The 26,150-nt window shown below is 38.3% G+C and overlaps 2 protein-coding genes across 2 annotated transcripts in view; both read right to left on the bottom strand.

Moving 5' to 3' along the window:
- The window catches only part of IMPA1 (inositol monophosphatase 1), a 31,185-nt gene extending 26,957 nt beyond the window's left edge, over nt 1-4,228 (bottom strand). Inside the window, exon 1 of the mRNA XM_044657930.1 lies at nt 4,191-4,228. The gene's annotated coding sequence lies outside the window, so the exon portion shown is untranslated. The remainder of the gene's footprint in view (nt 1-4,190) is intronic.
- Nucleotides 4,229-10,254: 6,026 nt separating this feature from the next.
- Nucleotides 10,255-11,580, bottom strand: SLC10A5 (solute carrier family 10 member 5). Its single transcript, XM_044657928.1, has one exon. The coding sequence runs from the start codon at nt 11,578-11,580 to the stop codon at nt 10,255-10,257; it is 1,326 nt and encodes a 441-aa protein (XP_044513863.1).
- Nucleotides 11,581-26,150: the final 14,570 nt, after the last annotated feature.

The raw sequence follows: 26,150 nt of genomic DNA, 5'->3' as shown, positions 1-26,150 counted from the left end.
ACTTATAAGTATCAGAGACAAATTTTTACTCATCTATTTAAGAAACTATATGAACTCTATTTTGGTTTAAAAATAATCAGTATAAGCCTTAGGCACTTCACATCAAACTACTAACTGGCTGGATACCTGGATCTCCTCAAATGTTCTCTGTAGTTCTTATAATTTAGAGAGAACAAAAAAATCAATATATTGCTATTTTTGCTTAACAAGTATATTAGGGATTACCTACAAATCTAAACATTGTTCAATATCAAAATCTACCATCACCTATGAGATAATTTAACTACAAGAAATTCAAAATTTTGAGTAACCTTATGATTCAGATTGTAACAATGATATTAGAAATCAGTAAAGTGACTTCCCCATTTGAAGTAATTTTTTGATCCTCAGATAAAAATTTAATAACTCAAAGCTGATCTAAATGGCCTTCTTCATGACCTTAAGTCATCCAAAAATCATGATCGACTTTTAGCTCCTAGATTTCATGGATGAAATCTTCCATTAGAGGATTCCAAAATGTCTAAAAGATGGAATTTTCCTGAGCATTAAGTATAAAACTATTTTTGGTACTATTAATGGAGATCTGTAAAAGACTACTTGTACTATGATTCCACCTTGAGCATGTCAAATATTGGGTCTTTATTTGTGAATATGACAGTAGAGAAAGGGGGAAAAACCTTACCACATTTAAGGGTAATTATCTATTGCATTGGCCTCAAAGGAAACAATTTATTACAGGTAAAGAAAAATGTGACATCAGCCACAAAAATTCTTTTCCTATTGTTGAATACTATATTTGGTTTAATTTATCAAGACTGAACAAAAATGATGTAGGCTTTGTCAAGGTGAAAGATCAAAATAATGAAGGTTTCCTTTATATGAAAAAAAATTTAAGATGGAATATCTGTAGGTCCTCAAATAAGGAAAGAGAGCAAAGACAAATATTTTTAGGAGCAACTGAATTCAACCAAAGAAAACTTTTTTTAAATGACCAAAAATATAAGGCAGAAAATTACCAAGAAACTGTCAATTAACTATTGTTAAGTAACACGACTCAAGATCCATTTCTTGGTTTTATATTCGGAAATATATATTTTCACAGAAAACATAGATGCTATTGTGATGAATAATGTAAATACTTCCATTAAGATTTCTCCATAACAAAAAAAACCTGGCATTACCAGTAAAAAATGAAGCCTAAATATAATGACTTACTATTGCTAGACACTGAGGAAGTATATTTCACAATCAAAATACAACAGGAATCACTAGTAGTTACATTTTAAGTGAATTAAAAGAGCAAATGTTTGTTTGTTTTATTTTTTAATATTTACCCTTTAAAATGGCAGGTAACAGACAAAATCTGAAGCTATATTTGTACTGAGGGTAAAAAAATTATAATTTATTTTCTCCTCTCTTAACCTTAGCTCAAATGACAACTTCTTCCCGATGCCTTCTCTGATCCCCCATTATCAGAAATTACCTTTTTTTCCTCTGAACTTCTATGTAGCACTTTATTATACCTTTACTATGACACTTCCAATAATAATCCATAAAGTGTTTAAGTATCAATTATGTGGAAGAAATTTAGTGCTAGAGATGCAAAGAAAAAAATGAATAGTTAGTTCCCTGATCATAGGGAGCTAGTGGAATAATATAGCAAGAAAATAAGTATATAGATGAAAATTTGAGGATGGACAAAACATTAACAACCAACAGATTTGGGTAAGGCATCCTTCAGAAGTCAGCACATGACCATTTTCTTCACAGGAAGAGGCAGCAGTAAGGAAAAAATATATTCCAGGCAGAGGAACCGGCTGTACACAAACAGAGGCAGGAGATGGAATGCCAAGTTCAGGGAATGGCAAATAGAGCAGTTTGGCTATAATGTACAGTGCATTAAAGGGAAATAATGTTCATTAAGTCTGGAAATGTAGGCTGGAAAGACTGTGAAGGGTTTTAAGTGCTAATTTGAAAAAAACTATCATTTATATTAAAGGGGAAAGGGTGTCATTGAGGAAGTAGCATAATCAAAAGATTGTGCTTTAGAAATGTCAATTTGGCAGCTATGTGAGGATAGATGAATTGAAAATAGGGGCAAATAGAAGTCAGGAGTCCAATCTGATAGCTGTTTGAATAGTTCAGGTGATATAGGAAGTTGGAGGTATGGGGTAATATTTGGGGACTAGTAAGAGTGAAGCAAAAAACAAAGGAAAGAAAAGAAAAAAGTGCCATTGACATACTTAATGCTTAATACAAAGAGAGCACCAATTAGTTCAGAAGAGGACAGAACTACTTTGTTCCTATCATGTTAAATCTAATAAACTTTGAAAACCAAACTATGTAACTGTCAAATCTATTTCTAGAAATCCCAAGTTTGTCCCTAGACTTTTAGATCCTACCTCTGAACTGAAAAATAGACTTTGAGGTACTTAATGATTTCAGTTTACATAAAATTAGTAGTCAATCAAGCCTTAGGAATGTTTGTTTAGTTTTTAAAGTTTATCAACCTTAACCCCATAATCCAGTCCCTGGCTAGAAACATCTTTTTGAAGCTAGTGCAAAGCATCAGTCTCTTCCTGTCAGTCAAGCCTTGGGCTTCTCCTCTTCTTGTATCTAAAGTAGGGCTAGTCAATCATTCTTCCCTGCCTTTTGTTCCCCCAAAAGGTATATAAGACTCCCAAGGTCTGTTACTCTTTGGAGAATCATCTGGCAGTGCATTCTAACAAGAGACACTGTTCCCAGAGTTCCAGAGCTTTATCTTGGTATGGTTTTTAGCACTTGACTCTGTGAGGGCTGAATATTAACAACTTGTCTCTTACCTGAATAAAGATTTGGTTTTTCTATCTTAGTGGTTCTGTGTTTTTCCAAGTTAATATAACAGAGGTTCACAGTTTCATATACAATCCTCTGTTCTGTATTCTGAAATGTTTACAGTTTTTATGATTAAGTTTATAATGAAAATTTTTTTAATTTTTTATATCCAGGTGAAAACCTTAACAAGGTTTTCGAATGAAAGGAAAGATATGAGAAATGTTACGGATGTAGCAATAAAAAGACTTGGCAATTGTTTGGATATAAAGTGTGAGAAGGAGGAAGAGCTATAGATAAAGGCTACTAATATAAAGAATGGTGGTGAAGGGGTAGAGCAAGAGTTAAAAGAATGAATGTTTTGAACATTTTTCCTAGATGCCTATAGAACATCCAGTTGCTACATTGTGTATTCTTTTATTATGTATTCTTTTCCCTACCACTACATAAACTCTTTGAGGGCAGGAATTGACTGTTTTGTACACCTTAAAGCAGGACAAGTCCTTAGTTCAAACCAGGATTCTGCTACTGGCACCAGATCTGCCTTTCATTTAACTCTGTATCCATAGGTCACTGCCATCAGCTGTGTAACTTGCACAACTGGGATGCCCAAAAAATATCATTAAATGAAACAGCTGTTTCTCAAGTAAGACTAGTCAATAATTCAACAAGCATTTGTTGTATGCTTTGCATGTTTGCATGCAAGGTACAGGTGATGCAAAGAAAAAAAACTTAAGAGCCCAGAAGAAACTGAGACTGCCAGAAAGATTAAGAAATTCATCTAATGTCAGACAGGTTTCCAAAAAAATGTTGCAGACCAAGAAGTTGACATAAGGTATAGACTGACTCCAAATCAGGGGCCCTTTCCACAGTATCTCCAGCACGTGGAGGGTGTGGAGATTACACTCCTCATACCTACTCCTTCTCACCAGGGCAAGGCAAAGCCGGGGTGGGGCTGGAGCAATGACTAAATTTATTGCGGTCTAAATCCATCTTCCTCTTACTCCTACCCCCAACCCGAAGGGTGCCTGGCCGATCTCGATCCCCATTTAATGCCCGCTTAGTCGCCCCGAGTTCCTTTCCCCTCCCCAGTCAGTGCCTCAAAGACCCAGTTCTAGCAGGGTCTGGGCGTCACGCCCTCCTCCAAGAGCCCAGCCCCACAGCGCAAGCGCCAGCATCAGGCTCCGCGCTCCTTCTCGCGCACTCTCTCCCTCACCCCCCACCAACGCACCCACTCATTCCATCCCGGAGGGTGAAGGTGGAGAAGGGGAAGAAGGAGGCAAGGGCGTTCTCACACCACGCGACGCCACCTAGGGAGGGGGGAGTGAGAGGAAAGTCCCGCGACGTGGGGGGAAAAGGGAGGCAGCCGCGAATCTCACCTTCTAGTCTTAAGCTCCCTGCCGGCCGGCTCTCTCTGATGCCGTTAGAGTCCGTTCTTCTTAATCGGAAACCGTTCATCCTCAAAACAGGAAGTCCCGCCTTCCTCCCGGCTTGTTTCTGAAGGGCCTGAGGCGGGCAAAGGTGGCTGGAAGCGAGGCTGTGCTTCCAGGACGGGGCGTGGAACCCAGCCCGTCCTCTCCCCACCTCTTCCATTATGTTTATTCTACGTCCATCTCCTCCCTTGCTGTCCCTTCTCAGTCTTTCCCTTCCGTCCATTTTCACCCCAATGTTCCTCTTAGTCTTTCTTCTCTTAAGGCCAAAGTTCAAATGCACCTGAAATTTACTCAATAGCTGTGTTACCCTGCTCAAGTCACTGCACAGCTGCCAGCTTCCGTTACCTCATCTGCAAAATGGAAAGAATTATAACACTTCCTAAGATTGTTGTGCAGCCAAAATTAGGTCGTATTTTAAGACACCTTACAAACCTTATAAGCATGATATAAATATTATCATTCTTTTCCAATTCCTCAATTACCCTCTCCTCCTCACCCCACCCTCATTAAACCTTAAATTTAGATAAGGAGGTGGACCAAGTCATTCAGGCCTATTCTATTTTGAATTTAAGATTCCATTATTTAATGCAGTCAATGTCTTCTGCAGAGCAGAAAGATGGCAGTAGTAGAGTGTTGGGCTTGAAGTTAGGAAAATCAGTTCAAATCCAGCCTCTAACAGTTCCTCACTATGTGACCTTGGACAAATCCCTTAACTTCTGATTGCCTGACAGAAGGATCCAGTAGAGAAGGAAATGGAAAACTGGTATCTTTGCTAAGAAAACCCCAAAGAATGCCATGATCTCTGGGTTCATAGTCAGATGAGTAACAATAGACTTTTAACCTATTTGTTACATAATTTGTATGCCTTTTCTCATGGGATCATAAATTTGTAGCTGGATGAGATGTTAAAGGTGATCTAACCCAAACCTTTTATTTTTCTACAAGAAAGCTAATTTACCTGTCCAGCGTCTCACAGGTACTAAATGGCAAAGCCAGGAATTCAAATTGAAGTCCTCCGATTCTAAATCAATTCTTTCCTCTGTACACCATTACCTATTTTAACTCATATGCATACTTGATGCATTTCATACCACTTTTGAAGCCCACCATTACTGGTCAGATGTTTCAGCCTGCTCCCAAACTCATTCTGTCTTTTCCTTTATTTCCTGTAAGGTCAACTACAATTTTGATTTTTATGGAATTGCAGTATTAAATGATTCATATTAATACAGTATTCCTGGGAATGTAATAGTATTAAACAAATGTGCTTTTGAAGCAGATCTTTGCATTATTGAAAATGTTACCTATTATCTGAAATTCACTTCAGCCCTTTCCCTTTCTATTCAATTCTGGATATAGTTCATTATCTTTAGTGAATTTATATTAGAGAGGTTATGGTCCCAAAGGCATTGAGTGTCAGGCAGAATTTGAACTCTATCATATGACTCCCTTATGACCCCCAAGTGAGCACATTTCGATTATACCACACTTTGTCTTTAATAATGCATCATATAAAAGGAAATTAAACACCAAATATGCATGTACTTCCTTGGTATTATTCCTGAAATTTCTAAAGTGATTTAATTATTTTTACAGATGGGAGGTTAAGGACACTTCTAATTTAATGTATCTATGTGGGTGTTCTACAGATACTGAGTTAGGTGATTTATCTGTCTAATCAGTTAAAGACTTGTAATGGTTCCTTACCCCAGCATAAGAGTAAGTGTAATGGTATCATGCCCTTATTCTAGAAAGAACCTTATGAAATCTGCCTTCATTTGTACCATAAATCTTGACTATGTAAAACAGACTGCATAAAAACTGATTCATTAAGTCACATTTTGTCATTAATCACAAAGAATATCTCAAATAACATTTTGTAGATCTGTGAGCATACAATCAATGCCAACTTCACCAAGTGAACTCCCATTTAATTCACATATCTCTGTTAATAAATAACCTGCAATAACACATCAATAAGAAAATATAAAATAATTTGAAATATTTTGAAGTCTCAAAATATTTTTAGATACACAACTGCTTCTTAAAAAGGAAAATTGCTGTAGTGTGTATAATCATAACCAATATCATTTAATCCATCTGCATTTTATTAGTGAGGAAACAGGATCAGAAAGATCAAAATTTTTGCCTATGGTAGGGTCTGGTTTGGAATCCAGGTCTTCAGACCACAAATCTAGCAGTGACCTTTCTACTATGTCAAGGTAGGTATAGGCAGTAAATTAGGCAGCAACCATTTATTAAGCACTTCCTGTGTGCCAGGAACTGTGTTAAGAGGCTAGGGACAAAAAGATAACTAAAAACATTCCTTGCTGTCAAAAGACCTCATCTTTTAGTGAGGGGAGACAATATGCAAACAGCTATGTATATACACAATATACACAAAGGTAATCTCAGAGGGAAGTCAGTGGAGGGTTAGATTTGAGGGTGAACAGGAAAAGATTCCTGCAAAAAGGTAGGATTTAAGCTGTCTTGATAGAAGCCAAGAGAGAGAAATGAGGAGGAATAGCATTCCAGCTATGAGGGATAGCCAATAAAGTTAATATGAAGTTGAGAGATGTAGTGTGGGGTAAAGGTTCTTTACACAAAAAATAATTTAGAGCTGAAAGGAATATTGAAGATTATCTAATCCTAATAGTAATTGGATTTTCTCAACTTCCAGTCCAAGAGAAATTTTTTGAAAAGTTGTATGCAATTTGAATTATATTCACAAAGAGAATTGCTATTTTAAAAAATCTTATGGTGAATGCTCTGGTAAAAGTAATAATCCTTTTTGCAAGATGAATAATCATCTCCTAATTTATTTATCTTGAAATAAACCTGGATTTTTGTGCATTCATTCAACCCAAACTGCTGTCTTCGAAGTCACTAAGAATCTTAGACACCAAGTCTAATGGCCTTTTTCAATCTTCAACCTTTTTGCCTTCTCTGACTTCTGCAGCCTTTGACCACTGGTGATCAACCGTTTTCTTGATATCTTCTATAGGCTTTCATGACACTACTATTTCCTAGTTCTCTTCTCTGACCACTCTTTCTCAGTCTCCTTTCCTAGATTTTCCTCCAAGTCAGGTACATTAAACATGGGTGAGGCCCCAATCTCTGTTCTATGTTCTCTCCTTCTTTTCTACTTCACTTGGTACTCTCACTAGCTCCCAATGATTCAATTATCACATCTATGCAGCTGATTCTCAGTTTACTTGTCCAGCCCTAATCTCTCTCCTGACCTCCAGTCAAATCCCACATCTCACATCTTAGACATCTTGAATTAGACATTTGTAGACATCTTAACATTAAATTACCCAAAGCTAAACTAATTGTGTTGTCCCACTAAACCCTCCGTCTTCCTAACTTCCCTGTTACTGTTAAAAGTATGACCATCTTCCCAGTCATTCAGGCTGGAAAACTAGGTGTCATCCTCACCTCATTCACTCCTACTTCCAAAGTACAATTTGCCCTGGCCTTTTTTTTTTTTTTTTTTTTTTTTTAAATTTTTAAACCCTTAACTTCTGTGTATTGGTTCATAGGTGGAAGATTAGTAAGGGTAGGCAATGGGGGTCAAGTGACTTGCCCAGGGTCACACAGCTGGGACGTGTCTGAGGCCAGATTTGAACCTAGGACCTCCCGTCTCTAGGCCTGACTCTGAATCCACTGAGCTACCCAGCTGCCCTGCCCTGGCCTTTTAATTTTCCCCGTTTAGACATCAGTAGACTACAGCCCTTTCTTTCATTTGGCACTGCTATCACCCTGGTACAAGTCCTTATCACCTCACAACTAGACTATTACAACAGCCTGCTCATCTACCTTCCACAAGTCTCCCCCCACTCCAGTTCATTCTTAATCAGCTCTCAAAGTAATCTTCCTAAAGTGCAGCTCCCCCATTAGAGTGTAAGCTTTCTTTGTATTCTGTCTGCTTTAAGTTATTGTGGTTTTAATAATGGATATTTGAAAGTGAACTTAATTTTATTTTATACTGATGATTTTAATACAGTTCTGGAAAGAAAGTCTGAGGTAGCTATAAAATTGTTTAAAAATTTGTCTAAAATCGTCATTTGGTGTTTAAAACATGGGACATAATTGCCTTTTGACAATTCCATATCTAAAATAAAATAAAACAAGTTAATCATTTAAAATATTTTGGTTATGTCTAAAAATCTTACTCCTATATTAAGAATCTTCTTGCCTGCCAGAAAAGGCCTTCACTAACCTATACTCACTAAACTAAGATTTAACTTCTATTAACTAAATTAATAAGTCTTTCTTCTTTCAACTTCCTTAACTCCTTATCCGAAAACCAAAAGCTGCCAGAAGCCGACCGTCAGAGGGTCCTGTGGACAGAGAGCGAACCTGAACAGCTCAGAACGCTCTTCCCTCCACTCCAAAATGGTCAGACAGTCCCGCGGCAGCTCCCTCGGAGTTCTGGGAAACAGCGCTCTCGGGAAGTCTCAAATCAACTCTCAAACCTTCACTGCCAGTTTCTCCTGATAGAGAGAGAAAACTGAACCAGCACCTTCCAACTCGTCTCCGACCGAGACCAGAGCAAATTAGAGCTCCTGACTGACTCCCCTCTCCCGGGTTATGGCTTTCTCTTAAAGAGCCGGAAGCAAGATCTGTCGGTTCCGTCTTCTTAAAGTGACAGATTCAGAGGGGTCTGTTGTTGCTGCTTCTTACGGAGACAGCGTGCAAATTAAAATCTTCCTCCGACCTAAAATTTCTGCTCCTAATGAGGCAGCGAAAATACGAAATTCCTTCAGACGTAATAAAATGTTATAATAGAATAAATTATATAATATATAATACAATGTTTAATATATTAAACCATATCATAATATACATATGCTATCTATATCATATCATACTTTGTCATCATCATTCTTCTAATTCTGGTTGGATAAAAAAGATTAAATAACATTAATTTCTTGCAAGACTTTGCTATAATAATTCTTGAGAAATTTTATATATAAATTCCCGAAGTTTACATATACATATACATATATATAAATTTCTTCAGAAATTTTCATTATTCTTAATAACAGTTCAGTTAAAAACTAATATTCAGAAAGCCTAAAAATAATCACATATATCATGGAAGTTTGGGAAACTTAAAGATTGGTACTGGAAACCATGAATCTCAAGTTGAAGTTTCAAGTAAAATATACTTATGAATATTCCACTTAATAAAAAATAACAAATGTAATATTCTCCCTAGGAATATATTACTGAAAAATATGATTCAACATATGAACTTACATCTTTTATCAGACATAAAAATGATAAAAGCATTTTTAATTATTCTGATATTTTTGAACCAAGTAGTTGGTCTAATGAATAACCAACTCTTCCTTGAACACCTAGTAAAAAAAATATATTAAAGTGAAATCTTTAAATATGAAATTGATTTGAATGGTTTTCAGAATTTTGCAGGTAATACTGTATAATCAATTGATTCTACATTCAAAGAATAAACATTTCATTTATGCAAAAAAAATTTTAATATTCTTTCTTTTGATGGAGACAAGAATCCTAAGTGTCCAGCTCAAACTCCATCTTTCTGTCTCTCCTTTCAAGACATCCACACACACACACATGCCTGGAAGAAAAGTTACTGAACAGGCTAGTATTTGACTGGATTATATGTGTTTTATTATAAGTTCAGGTTGTGTGTTGCTAAATCATTTACTACACCATTTAGCTTGGGGAGGGGGAAGGGAGAGTACTTTTCTTTTTATTTGATTTCATTTTAGGAAACTTATCTGGAAGTAGCTGATGTGCCTTTGAATTACTATAGAATCTCTCCTCTGATCCTTTAAAGCCTTTAACCACTGTTTTAGGTATTTGATATTTATTATTTAGGCATTGTAGTGTTACTTATCATTTTCTCTTATCTCTTAACTAGCTTCTTAAAGGCTGATACTATATCTGATATTAATTTTTATTCCCTCCAGATACATGACAGGTGCTCAAAACATACTTGTGAACTGATTGTAAGAATTTATTAGACAAAAGATTTTAGTTTTTCATTTTCTACATTTAGAACAGTAATTTTCTTAGCATTGTATAACAGAATCATAAGCAACATTTCAAAGCCAGAACACATGGCTACTGTAAAAGGAGCAGCAGATGCCAAATCTGCCTTGGGTTGTGGAAAAGAGAGCTGAATAATGGCCAATGCTAAGAAACTATTTAGAGCCCCACCTTCAATAGCAACTGTTTTGCAAACTGGAAGAGGCAACATAAGCATTTTAGAAAATGAATATCCAAACAACAAACCCAACACAGGAACTAATATTCCCAGGAAAAGCATCTCCAAACTGATTGTTTTTGCAAACAGTGATCCCATTCTGAAGCTCAAATATATTCCAACAGACATTAACACAAAACTAAAAGGTTTAATTATTTTTTCCAGGTAGCTTGCCCATTTAGGTACTTTCTGCTTAATGATTATGCCTACTGATATCGGTATAACTATGAAAAGAAGGGTTGTCATGATTTTAGAAACAGGTATATGCAGTGAACCATGCAGTCCCAACATTCTACTATAAATATATGAATTTAGAGGCATCATTATCAGTGCTAATAATGTTGAAGTACAAGTCATCACAATGGCCAAAGTAATATCACCTTCCAGAAGCAGGGCAAAGAGGTAGCCTCCACCTCCTCCAGGACAGGTACAAGTCATGACAAATCCAAAAGAGAGAGCTTGGGATAATGCCAAAACCCTAGTAAAAAGAAATCCACAGAATGGCATAACAAAAAACTGTATGGCTGCACCAAGAATTATTGGTAAAGGTCTCTTCCATGCAATCTGGAGTGTCTCCACTTCAATCTTGCAACCAAATGCACATTTATTAAGCAAGATCATTGGGAAAATCAGCATTAGGGCATAGCTGTCAAAATGCAGCAGTGCCTTTAGGACAGTCTCTGTTTCCTGTTTGAAGATCACTTTCATTTGGATGTCTTTTATCTCTTCGATGAGTTTTTCTTGTCCACCTACAAAATCCCATAGCTGGATAGTTAAACTTGTCTCACCTGCTCTCTTTGGCAGTAGGTTTATTTTAAAGTTTGCAACTTCCGAAGACATCCTGGTCACATTTACCACTTCTGTCACTTCCAGGTCTTTTGAATATACAGAAAGATAGCTCCTATTTGGCCCATCACTCTTGTAGCTTGACCGTACAAGTAATGCTTCTTCTGTCTTTGTGTAAAGCCGGATTTCCGTCTGGTCTAGACTCAGAAAATGGACAGGTGGTTTCCACATTTCACCCAGGGATACACCCAAAACTTGGAAAATTACAAGTTCTATAATCATTTTGGAAAACATAATATTCTCTGTAGCTATCAGAACAAGAAAAATGGCTGAGATTTAAGAAAGTATTTCATCCCTTCCAGTATTCCAGTTCCTGGTTGCTTTAAGTTAGAAGACTTGTTTTTGCTGGATCAAAGTTCAGAAGAAGAAAGGTGAATAACCTTAACAGGTAAATATAAAGGTATCTAATGACATAACCTGTTTAACTTGAAATCATCTGTTAAATAAAAGAAGCAGTGTTTTAGCAATTCTAGTTTTTAACAATGTAATGAAATCTTGGAAAATATATTTAAAACCTTATAAAGCAGAAATATTTAACATATTTTATTGGCCATAACACAATACAAATTATGTTCAATGAAGGAATTTTGAAGAAAGGATTAAAGTTTAATTAGAATATAAATAATTTAATCCTAAAGATTTTGTGGCTCAAAGAACAAACCATAGAAACAACAGAAAATTTAATCAAAGAAAACGACAAATAACACACCAAAAACCCTTGAGGTACTTAACAAAGTATCCTTAGAGGAATGTAGACCTCTAAACACATTCATCAACAAAAGAAAGAATAGATTTTTTTAAAAAAATTAGGCATATAAGTAAAAAAACAGAAAAACAATATTTTCTGCAATTTATCATTAAGACATATGCCTCACCTCTGGTGAGAATCCTGCACAGGTCTATGGCAACAAAGCATTTCAAGTACAGGCAGTCTTAACCAGGTACATACCACTTTAGGATTGCCTCTTATGAATTTAGCCACATAGTTATATAAATGGCTACTCCTGCTTAAGATTTATTTTCATAGATTATACATGAAATGGCCATAGGATGTCCTCTTCACTCCCTACAACTCCTGCCAGTTTGAATTTTTCTTCTGTGTTCACTGGCACTGCTAGCACATATTATTGATGTCTTTATCATCATTCACCCAATGTTGCCATCCTGCTACTTTCACCATTCCAAAACTAAAGGATCCCTAGCCCCAGCCCTCCTCCCTGCATTCCTTCATCAATGCTATCTCTCAGACTACTGGAAAGACAGTCCAAACTGTCATGAAAGACATAAAAACTTCAAGGCTCCTAAGTTTAAGATTTAGAATGAGAAGATGCCTTAGAGGTTATTTAGTTCAACCTCATAATTTTTTTTTTCAAATGAGGAAAGCCCAGAGAGATTAAGTGATCAGGTGTATAAGTAGCAAAGGCAGAATTTGAATCCAGACCTGTTGAGTCTAAAACTAGTAAGCACTATATCTTTTCTAGAAGAAATACTTTATCCTTCTAGAAAAAAAGGGGGGACTAGGGTGGCATATTTTTAGCATCAGTTTAGACAAAGGCATATATGGCATGGCTATTAAATCCACACATTGTAGTCTCTAGACTATACCACTATGCCTTGACTCATTGATGGGGAGATTTTATATCTTACCTTTGTTTGATAAGCTTTGTTTTAAAGACTTCCCCAGAGTCCTCCAGGTAAGGAGCAATAAGCCAGAAAGTGAAAAGAGCCTATTCCCTCTCCTAAATCTGTAATCTTACTTACCAACCTGAGATAAATCTTTTATCTATGAAAGTTCAGAGTCTCTTCCTCTGTGGGAGAGGGCCCCTAGGCATTAATCAGATGATATTTTTAACAGTTCAGTGTCTATAAGAAATGATTTAATCTTAGCACAAAATTTAATGGATATCTATCTAGAACATATTTAAAGACCTATGATTTCATCAGTATTGATATTTCTCCTTACAATACAGATATTGGAGTTGTTCAGTTATTTCAGGCTTATCCAATTCTTCATGGATCCATCTGGGGCTTTCTTGGCAAAAATATCAGAGTAGTTTACCATTTCCTTTCCCAGCTCATTTTACAGTAGGGAAATTGAGGCAAATGGATTTAAATGATTTGCCCAGGGTCAGACACCTAGTGTCTGAGGCTAAATTTGAACTCAGGAAGATGGGTCTTCCTGATTCCAGGCTTGGCACTCTATCCACTGTGCCACCTAGCTGCCCAGGAACAGATAGAAACTTATTTATAACTTGGTAGTTGGTTTTCATGATTTGCTCCAGCCAAAAAAATCTCCATCATCACTACATGTATTCAGCTCTCTGAAAACAAAACTCTCCAAACTTAGTTGGACTGGTCCTCAGTCATCAGATCTCATCAATCCTTCTTTCTACCTTGATAGTCCCTGTTGGAACATATATTCTGCTGCCACTGGCCATTTTCAGCAGTGGTTTAGATGAAGGCAAAAATGGCATGGTTATTAAATCCACAATTTCCAGACTGTATCACTATGCCTTAGCTGCCTCTTGACTTTGCTTCTATAGACCCCTTCTCCCATTTTTCTAGTTCTTCCCTGAACTTCCATTTTTAGTAAGGGCCCAATGAGCCATCCCTTATTCTCCTTAATTGGCCACCATGCCCTGCTGCAGGAAACTTCTTCTCAACCCCAACCCTCAACTTCTCATTCACTTCTCACTTCCCCTTTTATGTGTAGTCTTCTCCATTAGATATAGGCTCCTTAAGGTCAGGGATTGTCTTTTTGTGTTTTGTACTCCCAGCTTTTAATACAATGCCTGGTACATATAAGAAGTAAGCCTTAATAAATGCTTGCTGATTTGACCTCACACAAGTAGACATGAAGCTAGGAAAGATATTTAATACATTTGATTACAGAGTCAAGATCCCAAAAGGTCTAGGTAGGAATAATGATCCAAATTTAATGTTAAAATGTAGTAAGTAGGGGGCAGCTGGGTAGCTCAGTGGATTGAGAGCCAGGCCTAGAGACGGGAGGTCCTAGGTTCAAATCCGGCCTCAGCCACTTCCCAGCTGTGTGACCCTGGGCAAGTCACTTGACCCCCATTGCCCACTCTTACCACTCTTCCACCTATGAGACAATACACAGAAGTTAAGGGTTTAAAATTAAAAAAATACTGTGTATTGGCTCCAAGGCAGAAGAGTGGTAAGGGTAGGCAATGGGGATCAAGTGACTTGCCCAGGGTCACACAGCTGGGAAGTGTCTGAGGCCAGATTTGAACCCAGGACCTCTAGGCCTGGCTCTCAATCCACCGAGATACCCAGCTGCCCCCTACTTACTACATTTTTTTTTTATTGACTCCAAGACGGAAGGTAAGGATTTAAAAAAAAATGTAATAAGTAAAAAGTCCTATGCTCTGGCTAGTACTATGTAACACAAGTGTTTTAGCGAACTGAAAAGTTGTAGCAGAGAGAGTCCTGGGAGACTTAGTCTTCCAGGGCTTATAACAATTTCAAATGATACAGGTCCTATAAGCAATGTGATATGGGGGGAAAGTCATTTGAGTCAAGAAAGACCTGCGTTAACAGTCCACCATTAAACACCCCCAAGCCCCCACCATCAAATGACTACGAGCACATGACCTCTCTAAGCCTCATTTGGGGGGTAATAATACCTTTAGAACCAACCTCCTGTGTTTGTTGTGAGGATCAAAAATTATCCTTCACTCCAAGAAAGTGCCACAAGTTTGGAAGGTTGTACAGGGATGTAGAGAGACCTAGGTCTATGAGGAGACATGTAAGGCTCATCTAGGAGACTGAGGGGCTTCCTTGATATTCTAGTCACTGAGTACTTTTCTCTTTTTAGAGGCTATCTCAATCATAGAGAATTACTGTAATGTGGGAAGCCTGACTAAATTCCTGGATAACTGGAGTAAGGGTGCTATTTGATTCTCCATCAATCCTAACTGTGTTCATATTGCATTGTTTTTTCATCCCTAAGGTAGAAGCATAGGTCTAAGGGACTGTTTAAGTCCCAGGTGAAAGTAGAGGCCCAGTTAAGAGGATGTTTTGACCATTCATTTGTTCAATATATTGTTAGGCTGAATAGTTGCTTAGGAAGGCAGATTTACAACTGAAAGAAACTCAACCTACATTGTGACAGGTTCTGTTCAAAGCATTGGGGATAGAAATAGAAAAGTCATAGTTCTGCTCTCAAGGAATTCCAGTGAAGAGAGGACATGCAAATTATTATGCACAAATAAGATACATACAGGATAAATCAAAGGAAAACATTGAGAAAGTCTGGGAAGAGTTTCTTGCAGAAAGTGGAACTTTAATTTGGTCTTGAAGGAATCCAAGAGGTAGAGATGAAGAAGGAGAGAATAAACGTCATCAAGTCCAATTCCCTAATTGTATTGGGAAGGAAACTAAGGTATAAGGTAACAGAAACTAGTTGTCTGTAGCAGGATTTAAATTCAGGTCTTCCTGATTCGAAATTGAATGCTCTCTATTTACTACACTAATCAGGAAGTTGGACATTTCCAGTTTTTGTTTCCAGAGGAAATCCTAGGTAGAGGCAAAATGAGTCGAATTATGATATCTCAGATGACCAGTGATTCTGAGACTCTACTTTAAGAAGTGATTCCCAAAGAATAAGCTGATTTTACAGACCCCAAGTTAAAGATGACATTTCCCCCCACCCTAAAGTCCTGTGCTACAATTTCTCAAAACTCTAGTGGGTACCTCTATGGCCGTATACCTCCCAACAGGCCCTTCCTAAGTACCTTCAGGCTTATTTTTTTTTAAGCATGTGCAGAAGACCTTAATTACAAATTCTGGAATGAAGATATCCCAAATTCACACACATTTCCTGCATTATGACAATATTAAAATTCTGGAATTTGGTCATTTATCCAACCCTCTCAAAACAGAAGCCTAAAAGGGTTGAGTGACTTGCCCCCAATCAATCAGCAGCTCTATGACAAAGACAGAAGCCACAAATTGCATTGTGTTCTAGAACATGTGGGAAGGGAGAATAGGTATTTATATAGTACCTAGAGTGTGCTAGACACTATGCTAACTGCTTTAGAAATAGTCTTGTGTGAGCCTCACAACGACTCTGGGAAATGGGTGCTATTATCTCCATTTTACGGTTGAGGAAATTGAGGCAACAGAAGTTAAATAACTTACTCAGGGTCATATAGCTGGTAAGGATTTAGAGTTGGATTTGAGCTCGTCTTCCTGACGCCAGGCCCAGCCCCCTATAAGAAATAAAATGGATATAAAAGGATAGATTTAAAAATATTATGGTTTAAAAAGATTTATTGGTAGCCATTAGAAAAATGAAGCCATGTGCCATGTTGAGTCAGTTTGAAAGACCTGCCATTACATCCGCCACCATGCTGAAGCAGCAGAAAGAGCCATATCTGGCCCTCAAAAGAGCCAGATATGGCTCTAGAGCCATATGTTGCCAACCCCTGCTCTGGGAGAAAGGGATTATGTAACTTCTGAGCTGCATCTCCCTCCCCCACTTTGCAGCCTCCAGTCTGGTCCCCTCACTTACACACAAACACCATATAAGCTCAGTCCAGGTTCCTGTTGTTCCTCTAACCTTGACTCCTTTCCAGGGCCAGCTGAAGTCCCCTTTTCTACAAGAAGCCTTCCTAACAACTCGAGGCTCCATTGGTTTTCTTCTCTGAACTCCTATAGCATTTATAGCCGGTACCTTTAAAAGTTTACGCTAGTCTTTCTAAGCTAACCTTCTTTTTGCAAAGAAACCAAGTTCCTTGAGAGGAGGGACATCCAGTATTTTGTCCATTTGTATGTGCCGATGTACCGTATGGTGTTGGACATGTAGGAGATACAAATACGGACAATTAAGAAACTGCTGAATAGTTGTCTCCACTTGGGCCCCTAGTGGCTGGGATCCATAACTGAACCCGGTTCTCCTCACAGGCTCAGGCCTGCTTTTTCAAGATGTCAGGCAAAAAAAAAAAAAAAAAAGTGTGTGTCCTTAGGTCAAAGCTGCAGGGCAGACAGTCATTTGTAGACAACATTACAGTCAGTAAGAAGTAGCAGTGTGTGGCTCTTCCCAAACAAGGAATGGGGAGAGGTCAGAGGGGCAGTTGGGGAAAGTTAGGGGCAAGCCAGCTAGGGGCAGCAGTGGGACCTGAAGGTGACCCCAGTGCTTATTTCACATGCTTAATAAGTGTTAATGAAGCTAATATTTTCTTCCTGCCTCTGGGTGAGATTTGGCAGCCATTTTCTGCACATGTGAAATATGGAAATGTATGTAACAGGGGCAGTTGGGTGGCTCAGTGGATTGAGAGCCAGGCCTAGAGACAGGAGGTCCTGGGTTCAAATATGGCCTCAGACACTTCCTAGCTGGGTGACCCTGGGCAAGTTACTTATAACCCCATTGCCAAGCCTTTATCATTCTTCTGCCTTTCAACAGTGGTTCATAGTATTGATTCTCAGTTGGAAGGTAAGGTTTAGGGAAAAAGAGAAATGTATGTAACAGGAGGAGTGTTATACATACCAAGGGGCTCTTAATTGGAATTCTTTTGTGAAGACCATACACTTTCTGGTACTCAGACAATGAGGAACAGAGGGGAGAGAACTTTACTTTAGGATTAGGAATAAAAAATATACTGCAACAAGGCTGTGCATGTGCCACTTCTTGTAGTGCATGCCCATTCTTCCAAGAATGAAATGAAACCTTTAAATACTTATCCAAGAAGGGTCTCAAATTTTATTGATAACATAGTCTACGTAATTAAAAAGGGGCCTAAATATCATGGTAGATTCCTACCAGCAACCAGAAACATGAGGCCTGTAGGACAGAAACATGAGAAAAGAATACAAGTAAACAGAAAGGGAATTGGCAACATTAGTTTTGTTACCTTGGAAATAACACAGAACTACCAAAGTAGTCAGAAAAACCCAAGTCTTTAATCAGGAATAGGGATAGGGCCCATTGTTTCGGCCACCACTCAGAGTCCAGCACCACATACCACACCGGGCCTACACCCTGGGGACTCTGGGAACTTTATCCCAGGGAGAAGGCACCACACTAAATGCCAGCTCTGATGCCAACTCCGCCCTGGGAGAAAACACAGTGCTAATTGCCAGCTCCGAAGAGAGACAGAACTTAGGGAGTCTCTTCTACCCTCTGGAGAATTGACTAAGTTAAGCCTACAGAGAAAAACTACAAACAGGTTGCAAACCTCTTTGCAACCACAGGGGTATCAACTAGGGGTCGGCTATAACACATCTTAATGTTTCGTACTGAGATGTCTCAAAGGGCAGAGGTAAACTGAGTCATCCAAATTTCCCACTGACAAGGCAGCTGGGGCAGGAAAATGAACACTGAGAAACAACAGTCAAGAATCTGCCAGTGAGAAGTTATAGTTACTGTTATTTGGCAGAAGACTATGGGGTTGTTATGAGAACAAAAGAAGGTACTGTCTGTGTGCAAACCTTAAAAAGCATTATATAAATTTTAGCTACCATTATTGTTGTCATTGTGATTTCAGTAGTCACTACATGTTCTCTAATCTCCAGACCCAGAACATGGACAACTGATCTTTGGGTTTCTTGCGTGAAAACTCAGAGCTTCCAAGGATCTCCTGGCTACTAGACACAACACTTCTACCTTCAGACCTTCATTTACTAGTATACTTGTTATCTGATGATGTAGTTCAGGCTCTACTACAAACTAGCTAACTATGCCATCTTGGGGAAAGTCTACTGAAAGCATTAATTTCATCTGTACCACTTTTAACAAATGGTCATTCAACCTACATTTGGATATCACCACTGATGGAGAACTCAAAACCGCCAACAAATATTTAAGTGCCTTTTATGTACCAAGCACTGGGTGATCAAGTAAGAAAAATATCTAATGGAAGAAAACTATTCATAAAAAGTCAAAAAGCAGGGAAGAAGATGAGGACTACAAGAGGATACCTTGTGCTGAGATATGTGCATAGAATTGAAACCAAGCAGAGCAGATGTTGGAAAATGAAGTTAGCTGAAAGGTCTGAGTCCTTCATAAAAGGAGGTCCTGAGAGTTCATTGTTCTGCCCTTTGCAGTGAAGATCACAACACCCCCTAGTTTAGTAGAGGATCTTTGAAAATTCCTGTATCCAAAACTATGCTGTGCTATAACCAATCTGAACATATTAGAGCTGGAAATGAGAATTCCTTCACCTAGGGCAAAAATAGTTGGGATGGAACATATGGTGGCTGAAGAGTTTATGTAGGCCTAAAAGAGGGATAGACAAGGGATAGTCTAGCCACTGGTGCAGTCTTATCAGTATTATCAGCATAATCATATATGACATTTATATAGCACTTTAAGGTTAACAAATTGCTTTACAAGTGTGTTATTAATCCACAAAATAACTTTAGGGGTTGGTGCTATTATTATCCCCATTTACCAGATGAGGAAACTGAGAGAGGTTAGGTGACTTGACTAGGGTCTCAAGCAGACTTAAACTGAGGTCTTCCTGAATCATTCCAGAAGAAAGTCTGGCCTATTCTCCTATAGGGTTTGAGGGAAAGACAGGCTCATGAGAAGGCATCCATAACAGTGAGGTTTGTTTGTCTTTCAGGATAGGGGAGGCATAAGTATGTTTGTAGGCAGTAGGGAATAAGCCAGTAGACAAGGAAAGAGTCAACGGACAGAATGAGGATGACAGAAGGGGCAGTCTGCTGGAGGAAATGGGATGGAATGGGATCACTTGAAGAAGGAAGGGCTAGCTTTGGTAAGAAGTAAGGCCATAACATCATGTGAGGCAGGGACAAAGGAAGAGACAGTAGCAGAAGGCTTCTAAGTAAATGGAGATGAGGACAGAAGGGGAAACTCAAACAGAAAAGAGAAAGGCTCTATGAGCCAGAAAGAACTAGAACATTCCCCCTGCTAAAATTTTTAGTTGAATTTTGAAAGAAGCCAGGGTTTCCAAGGCAGAGTTGAGAAAGAAGAACATTCCAGTTGTAGAGGAATAGCTAGGACAAAGGCACAGAGGTAGGACATCTGGAGACAAGTTTATTTATAGAAGGGTAGAAAGTGAAAGAAGTCTGGAAAGGTAGGAAAGGGCTAGGTCAGGTTTCCAAATGTCCCAGTTTCCACATTAGCAACCAGTACTTTCTCATTGGAAACAGTAAATTCACAACACTGGTGCCCTCATTGGTTCCTCTTCCTTTTGAAGGAAGAAGTACTTGTCCATAATATAGATAAACAAGTTATTTTTCATGGGCCCATTGCTAAAGCAGAAGCCAGGTCTACTTCTTTTTTTTTTAAACCCTTACCTTCTTTCTTGGAGCCAATATTGGCTCCAAGGCAGAAGAATGGTAAGGACTAGGCAATGGGGGTGAAGTGACTTGCCCAGGGTCACACAGCTGGGAAGTGTCCGAGGCCAGATTTGAACCAAGGACCTCCCATCTCTAGGCCTAGCTCTCAATTTACTGAGCTACCCAGCTGCTCCCTACTTCTGACATACCTTAAGATCTGGGTAATCTAGTCCCCAATTAACATCATGGAAGCTGTCTACACCAGAGGAGAGAGCATGGTAAATGAGTAGTGTTATAAGAGAATTAGGGAAAGACTTCCTTCTCACTATTCCATGATTGGAACACTCCAGCCTTGCCTGACAAGCATCCACTTTACTTATGCCTACTGCTAAACTTTCCCTAATTCTCTTATAACAGTAGATATGGAAGGATCAGCTAAAGAATAGGTAATACAGTTACGTAAACATTATCTTTAAGGTTATAGACAAAAGATGGTAAGGAGAGTTGACAGTGGCTGCTAAAAAGTTGAAGGACAACACTAGAAGGACCTAGCAGTGAGCTAAAATGTTCCATCCTTGAAAAGGGACCACAGGGATTAGGGTCTGATGACTCATTATACATTCCTAAAGAATGTAGAGAATTGGGCCCTAGGAAGTTTTAAGGGTTTGAGATGAGAAGCTAGACACGCCCAAGCAATTGTTTGAACAGCCTATAAACTTAAGGTGAATAAATTTGAAAATGGACTATGAAGCTTGTTTTACCCTTTAGGTATACCTGTCTCAAATCTCCATATTCATTTGGATCCTTGGGTGGGATGAGCAGGGCTGGCCCTGGGACCAGCTCCAAGTACCTTATATTACTCTGGCACCAATGATGGAAAGCAGTTTCTTATAGTGCTGGTGGTTGGTTCCGACCAATCAGGATGTTGAGGTGGTACTCATAGTGAAGTAGTCTTGTTAGTTCAAGTAGGATTTAAGAACTCCCTCATAACTTAGTTGAGTATTAAAGGCAATAAACATTTATAATCAATAAAGGAAATAAACAAAATCTCGGTGGCACAGTAGATAGAGCACTAGACCCAGAATGTCAGGAAGACCTGTATTCAAATACAACTTCAAATACTTACTAGCTCAATCACTTAATTTCAGTTGGCCTGCTTCTTCATCTGTAAAATGAGGGAAATGCATCTATCTTCCAGGATTATGAGGATAAAATGAAGTAGTATATGAAAAGTACTTTGCAGATGTTACAGTACTATATAAATAATAGCTATTAATATATATAAAAAGGTTTTCCTCTCCCTCTGAAACTATATTTGACTTCCAAAAAAACCTGCATGCTAAGATTCTTAAATATGTTCAGTCATAGAGGACAGGAACTGTTTTGTTTTTGTATTTGTTGTCCCAGGACTAGGCACTATTCTTGGCACAAAGTAAGGGCTTAACAAATATTTGTTGAATTGAACCAAGACAGGAAAAAGGATTACTATTCAAGTATGGTTTGGATGAGATGAACTGTGGTCCCTTTCAGATTCTCTGATTCTTTGAATAATGTCCCTGAAATTACATCGTATTAAGACTTTCAGGATGTCTTGGTTGAAAAGAGTGGGAAAATACAATCATTAATTTTCCTTCTCCCTAACAAAACAGGACTTTGTATCTACTTGGGGCATTTGACTAAGACTGCCATAGACAGGGCTAGTGTTTCCTTAAAATGCTGGAGCTGGAAGTAGGCCTAAGGGATTATTTGATTTAAACTCATTAAAAAAATTAGTAAAGATGGATCTATAACTAGTAAATAGTCATCTAAGACTTGATGGCTTGATAGTGTGAACCTGAGCTTCCAGACTTCAAATCAGCTCATCATCCCCTATACCAGTGATGGGCAAACTTTTTAAAGAGGGGGCCAAAGGAAAGGAAATGCTCATCTGTCAGTCTGTTGCTAAGGCAACTCTTTTGAAGTTTCATTGTATTGTATCCTACTCATTGTATTTGTAAGATTGGGAATAATGTCACCTCGAGATAGAATATTTCAGGGCCCCTTTCTAACCCCCCCCCATCTGGCCCATGGGCCGTACTTTGCCCATCACTGCCCTATACCATGATGCCTATTTACCTAGCATGGTAGACAACAACAACAACAAAAAATCTCTTTCCACTATTTCACTGGATCCTTACAATGGCATAGAGTAGTCAAGACAGATGACAACCCCATTTTATAGATGAAAAGAATAAGTCTGAGGCTGACTGAATAAGGCTGCACAGATAGCAAGTACTTGAGTGTTGAAGCAGACATATTTTCATACCAGTATTTTTTCAACTAGATATATGCCTATAAAAGCAGATTTTTGTTAAATCAATCTTTTTGCACTGAATTTAATAAATACTATTAAACTCTTGACACATTTCTTTCAGAACCCAACCTCTGTCTTTGCATAGTTCTAAAAAGTGGAAAGTATCTTTTCCTTCTGCCTGTCTTAAAAATTAAAATGGAATTCCTATCTATTCTCTTCCTATCTTTTACCTGTAATCTAAAATCCTATTCCCTCCTTCAAGACAGTACTGTCAGTCACAGCTACTGGCACAATGAACTTTAATATTTAGTGATCATTTTGTACAGGAACCCCTGCCCCACTCCCAATATTTGGCATTCCTCCCACCCTCAGCCCTAACCAACAGGACTATTATAAGACTTAAATGAGATATTACATATAAAGCACTCTACAAACTATAAACATTTTTATTATATTATTATTCCTATGCCTCTTCTATTATTACAATAATCCCTCACCTATTGCAAGTTACATTCCAGAGATCCCTGCAATAGGTGAAAATCCATGAAGTAGTGGCTTTATATTTATTTTATTATTTGTAGATATTTTAAAGCTGTATAAACTTTCCCTCTCTCCTATAAACCTTTTCCACATGCTTATAAACACTGAGCCAATCAGAGCCCTGGGTACAGAACACAACGCTATGGTTAGTTGCCTTTCATTGCATCAGCCAATACAGAAATGCCTGCTTTGCGCTCAGCCATGTACAATCTCACACTGGCAAACTTGGGCAAGCGGTCATGGCATAGTGCATTTCCATTGTGCACAGTACAGTATTCTTCCACAAAATCCCAGGATAATAGTGAAAACTGCACAATACAGAATTATATACATATATATTTAAAACCCACAATACAGTGAAGCTACAAAGCAAGGGACAAATGTACTACTTCTGGTGATGAAGTTTTAGACAAAGAACTACTATCTATCATAGTACTGAGAGAAAGGAATAAAAGATAAATGAAAATGTGATGTGTGGCACTGAAAATAGCAGATTTTGTCTGGAGTGCAAGGGAAAAAATGTTCAGGAGTTTGACTCTCTCATTGTTATTAAGACAAAATTTTTGTTTCTTCATTTGCTGTCAAAGGAAACCTTTCTAATGAGGCTCCCTTTTGCACCCCAGTTGTGTAATAGGAAATAGACTTTAAAAGTAGGAAAGCAGACTTAGCGCAGATAGGGGAAGAAGCCTTGGCTGTCAGCCAGGGACATTCTAAATGGAATTAAGGGAAAAAACTCTTTTGCCCTTGAGGATTCTGGTCAAGCTGGGAAAGGGAGAGGTTGTGGATGCCTTTACCTGCCCAGTGAGGAGCCCAAGGAGTGTGGAGTTACCACTGAGAAGGAAGACCTGCCAGGGAAGATCAAGTGAGCAAGAAGATCTAGCTGGGATGGTGGACATCCCAGTCTGAGACAAGCTCTTTGATTAGCATTTCCTGGATTTACCTTTCTGTGGACCCATTTCCTGTGCCATCAAGAGGAGCTGAAGTAGACATGACTTTATGAGAGACTCATTTCCCTTTTAGTCTGTAATAGTCTGATTAGTACAGCGTAGGCTCATTCTCCCATTCTCCCATTCTCCCAGCCCCTGTGTGGACTTTAGTGATTTGATTCAGTGTGACCTCTCCCCTTTATCCCTGACCCTCAATTATTAAAACCCCTGTTTATAAAACCTTTTGTCAGTCCACTCACTTGTTAGTTTCATAGACTCCCTGGCTAGGTGGACCAGTGTGGCAGTTAAGATCCAACTGTCATTCCTGTCAGCTGCCCAAATCATTCATTTCCCCAGCTTGTTAGGTCCCATCCTATTGTCCATTCCTGTCTCATACTCACTCTTCTGAATCCAGATAAAATATGTAAGTTAACCCCAGTTTTTACCATAAGAGTTTGACTACCCCAGATGGTGGGTTAAGAGGAGGACAGGAACTTCACTCTTAGACACATAGGAACAGACTGGAAGTGAAAGGGTTCTGCACATTCCATGAGGGAGGATAGCCATTGGCTGTGGTTGAAAGTTCCAAGCCAGTGATGTACCAATCAGAGCTGCTTACCCTTCCCCCTGATTCATTCATAAATTCCCTGAGTGAATCAGCTTTACAACTAAGCTTCAGGGAAGGGTTTTTTCAGCCATTTTTACCCCTGATTATTTTTTCTCCTTATTTTTTCTTTTAGTGTTTTTTTAAAATTGTCCTTACTGTACTATATTGTTATTGTTGATGTATAATTTCGGTTTTGTTTGGTAAATACCCATAATACAATACTACAAATACTACTAGCACATTGTCAACAAGTATATTAAAGCTAAAATGGAAGAATTAATGGATAAATTTATAATGTTGGTATGAAATTTGTTGTGGGGCACCTTTTATTTTTTTATTAATGGTATCCCAAAATGCATCAAGTTAGGCCTAAATTTGGAAAAAGTAAAGCCAATATGGGAGATTACATTACTAGATTTGGTGGCACACATCATTGATTTTATTTTGTGGATATATTGTATATAGGATGTGCTGGTTGTTAAAATGCATGTTATATACATTTAAAGTATTGGTATCTTGGTGGTACAAGAAGTCTGATTTAAAGTTAATGTTACATTTGATGTAAATTCAGATCAATAATATGGCAGAACACATAAAGCAAGAAAGGTTTAAGAACACTGGCTATGGTCTGGCTCAGCATGTTAATGAAATGGATAATGCAGACATATCTAAGGCTGATTTGGAACAGAAAATACTGAATGAAGGGGGCAAACCGGTTAACCTTTTGCTGCTATGGGACCTTCCAGTAGTGAGCGCTGATGGAATTTTTCATGTGAGACAGCATACTAGATTTAGGACAGAGGATGTGGAGAACTTGAAAAGGAAAATCCCAAACTTTCATGACGACGCTGACAAATTTGTTAAAATCTTTTGCGAATTTGTTAAAGCACATGACCCAGATTTTGAGGACTGCTGGTATATTCTAGGGGAGATCTTATCTAATCATGATAGAAACAAGTTTGTGGAAAAAACTAGAAATACTGAAGGGATGACACCATGGCCAGTAGCATGGGAGGAGCTGGATCTAAATTCAGTTCCTATTTACAGAATGCTCCAACAAGCAAGAATATCACTAATCAAAATTATGGAGAAAAATTCGAGGAACCCTAACACTTGGTCTAACTTTGAGAAAGTAAGGCTGACCAATCAGGAGACACCAGCTACATATTTA

This window comes from Gracilinanus agilis, chromosome 1 (genome assembly GCF_016433145.1).
Source record: "Gracilinanus agilis isolate LMUSP501 chromosome 1, AgileGrace, whole genome shotgun sequence".
Taxonomy (NCBI): domain Eukaryota; kingdom Metazoa; phylum Chordata; class Mammalia; order Didelphimorphia; family Didelphidae; genus Gracilinanus; species Gracilinanus agilis.
This window is presented reverse-complemented; position numbering and strand designations above follow the sequence as displayed.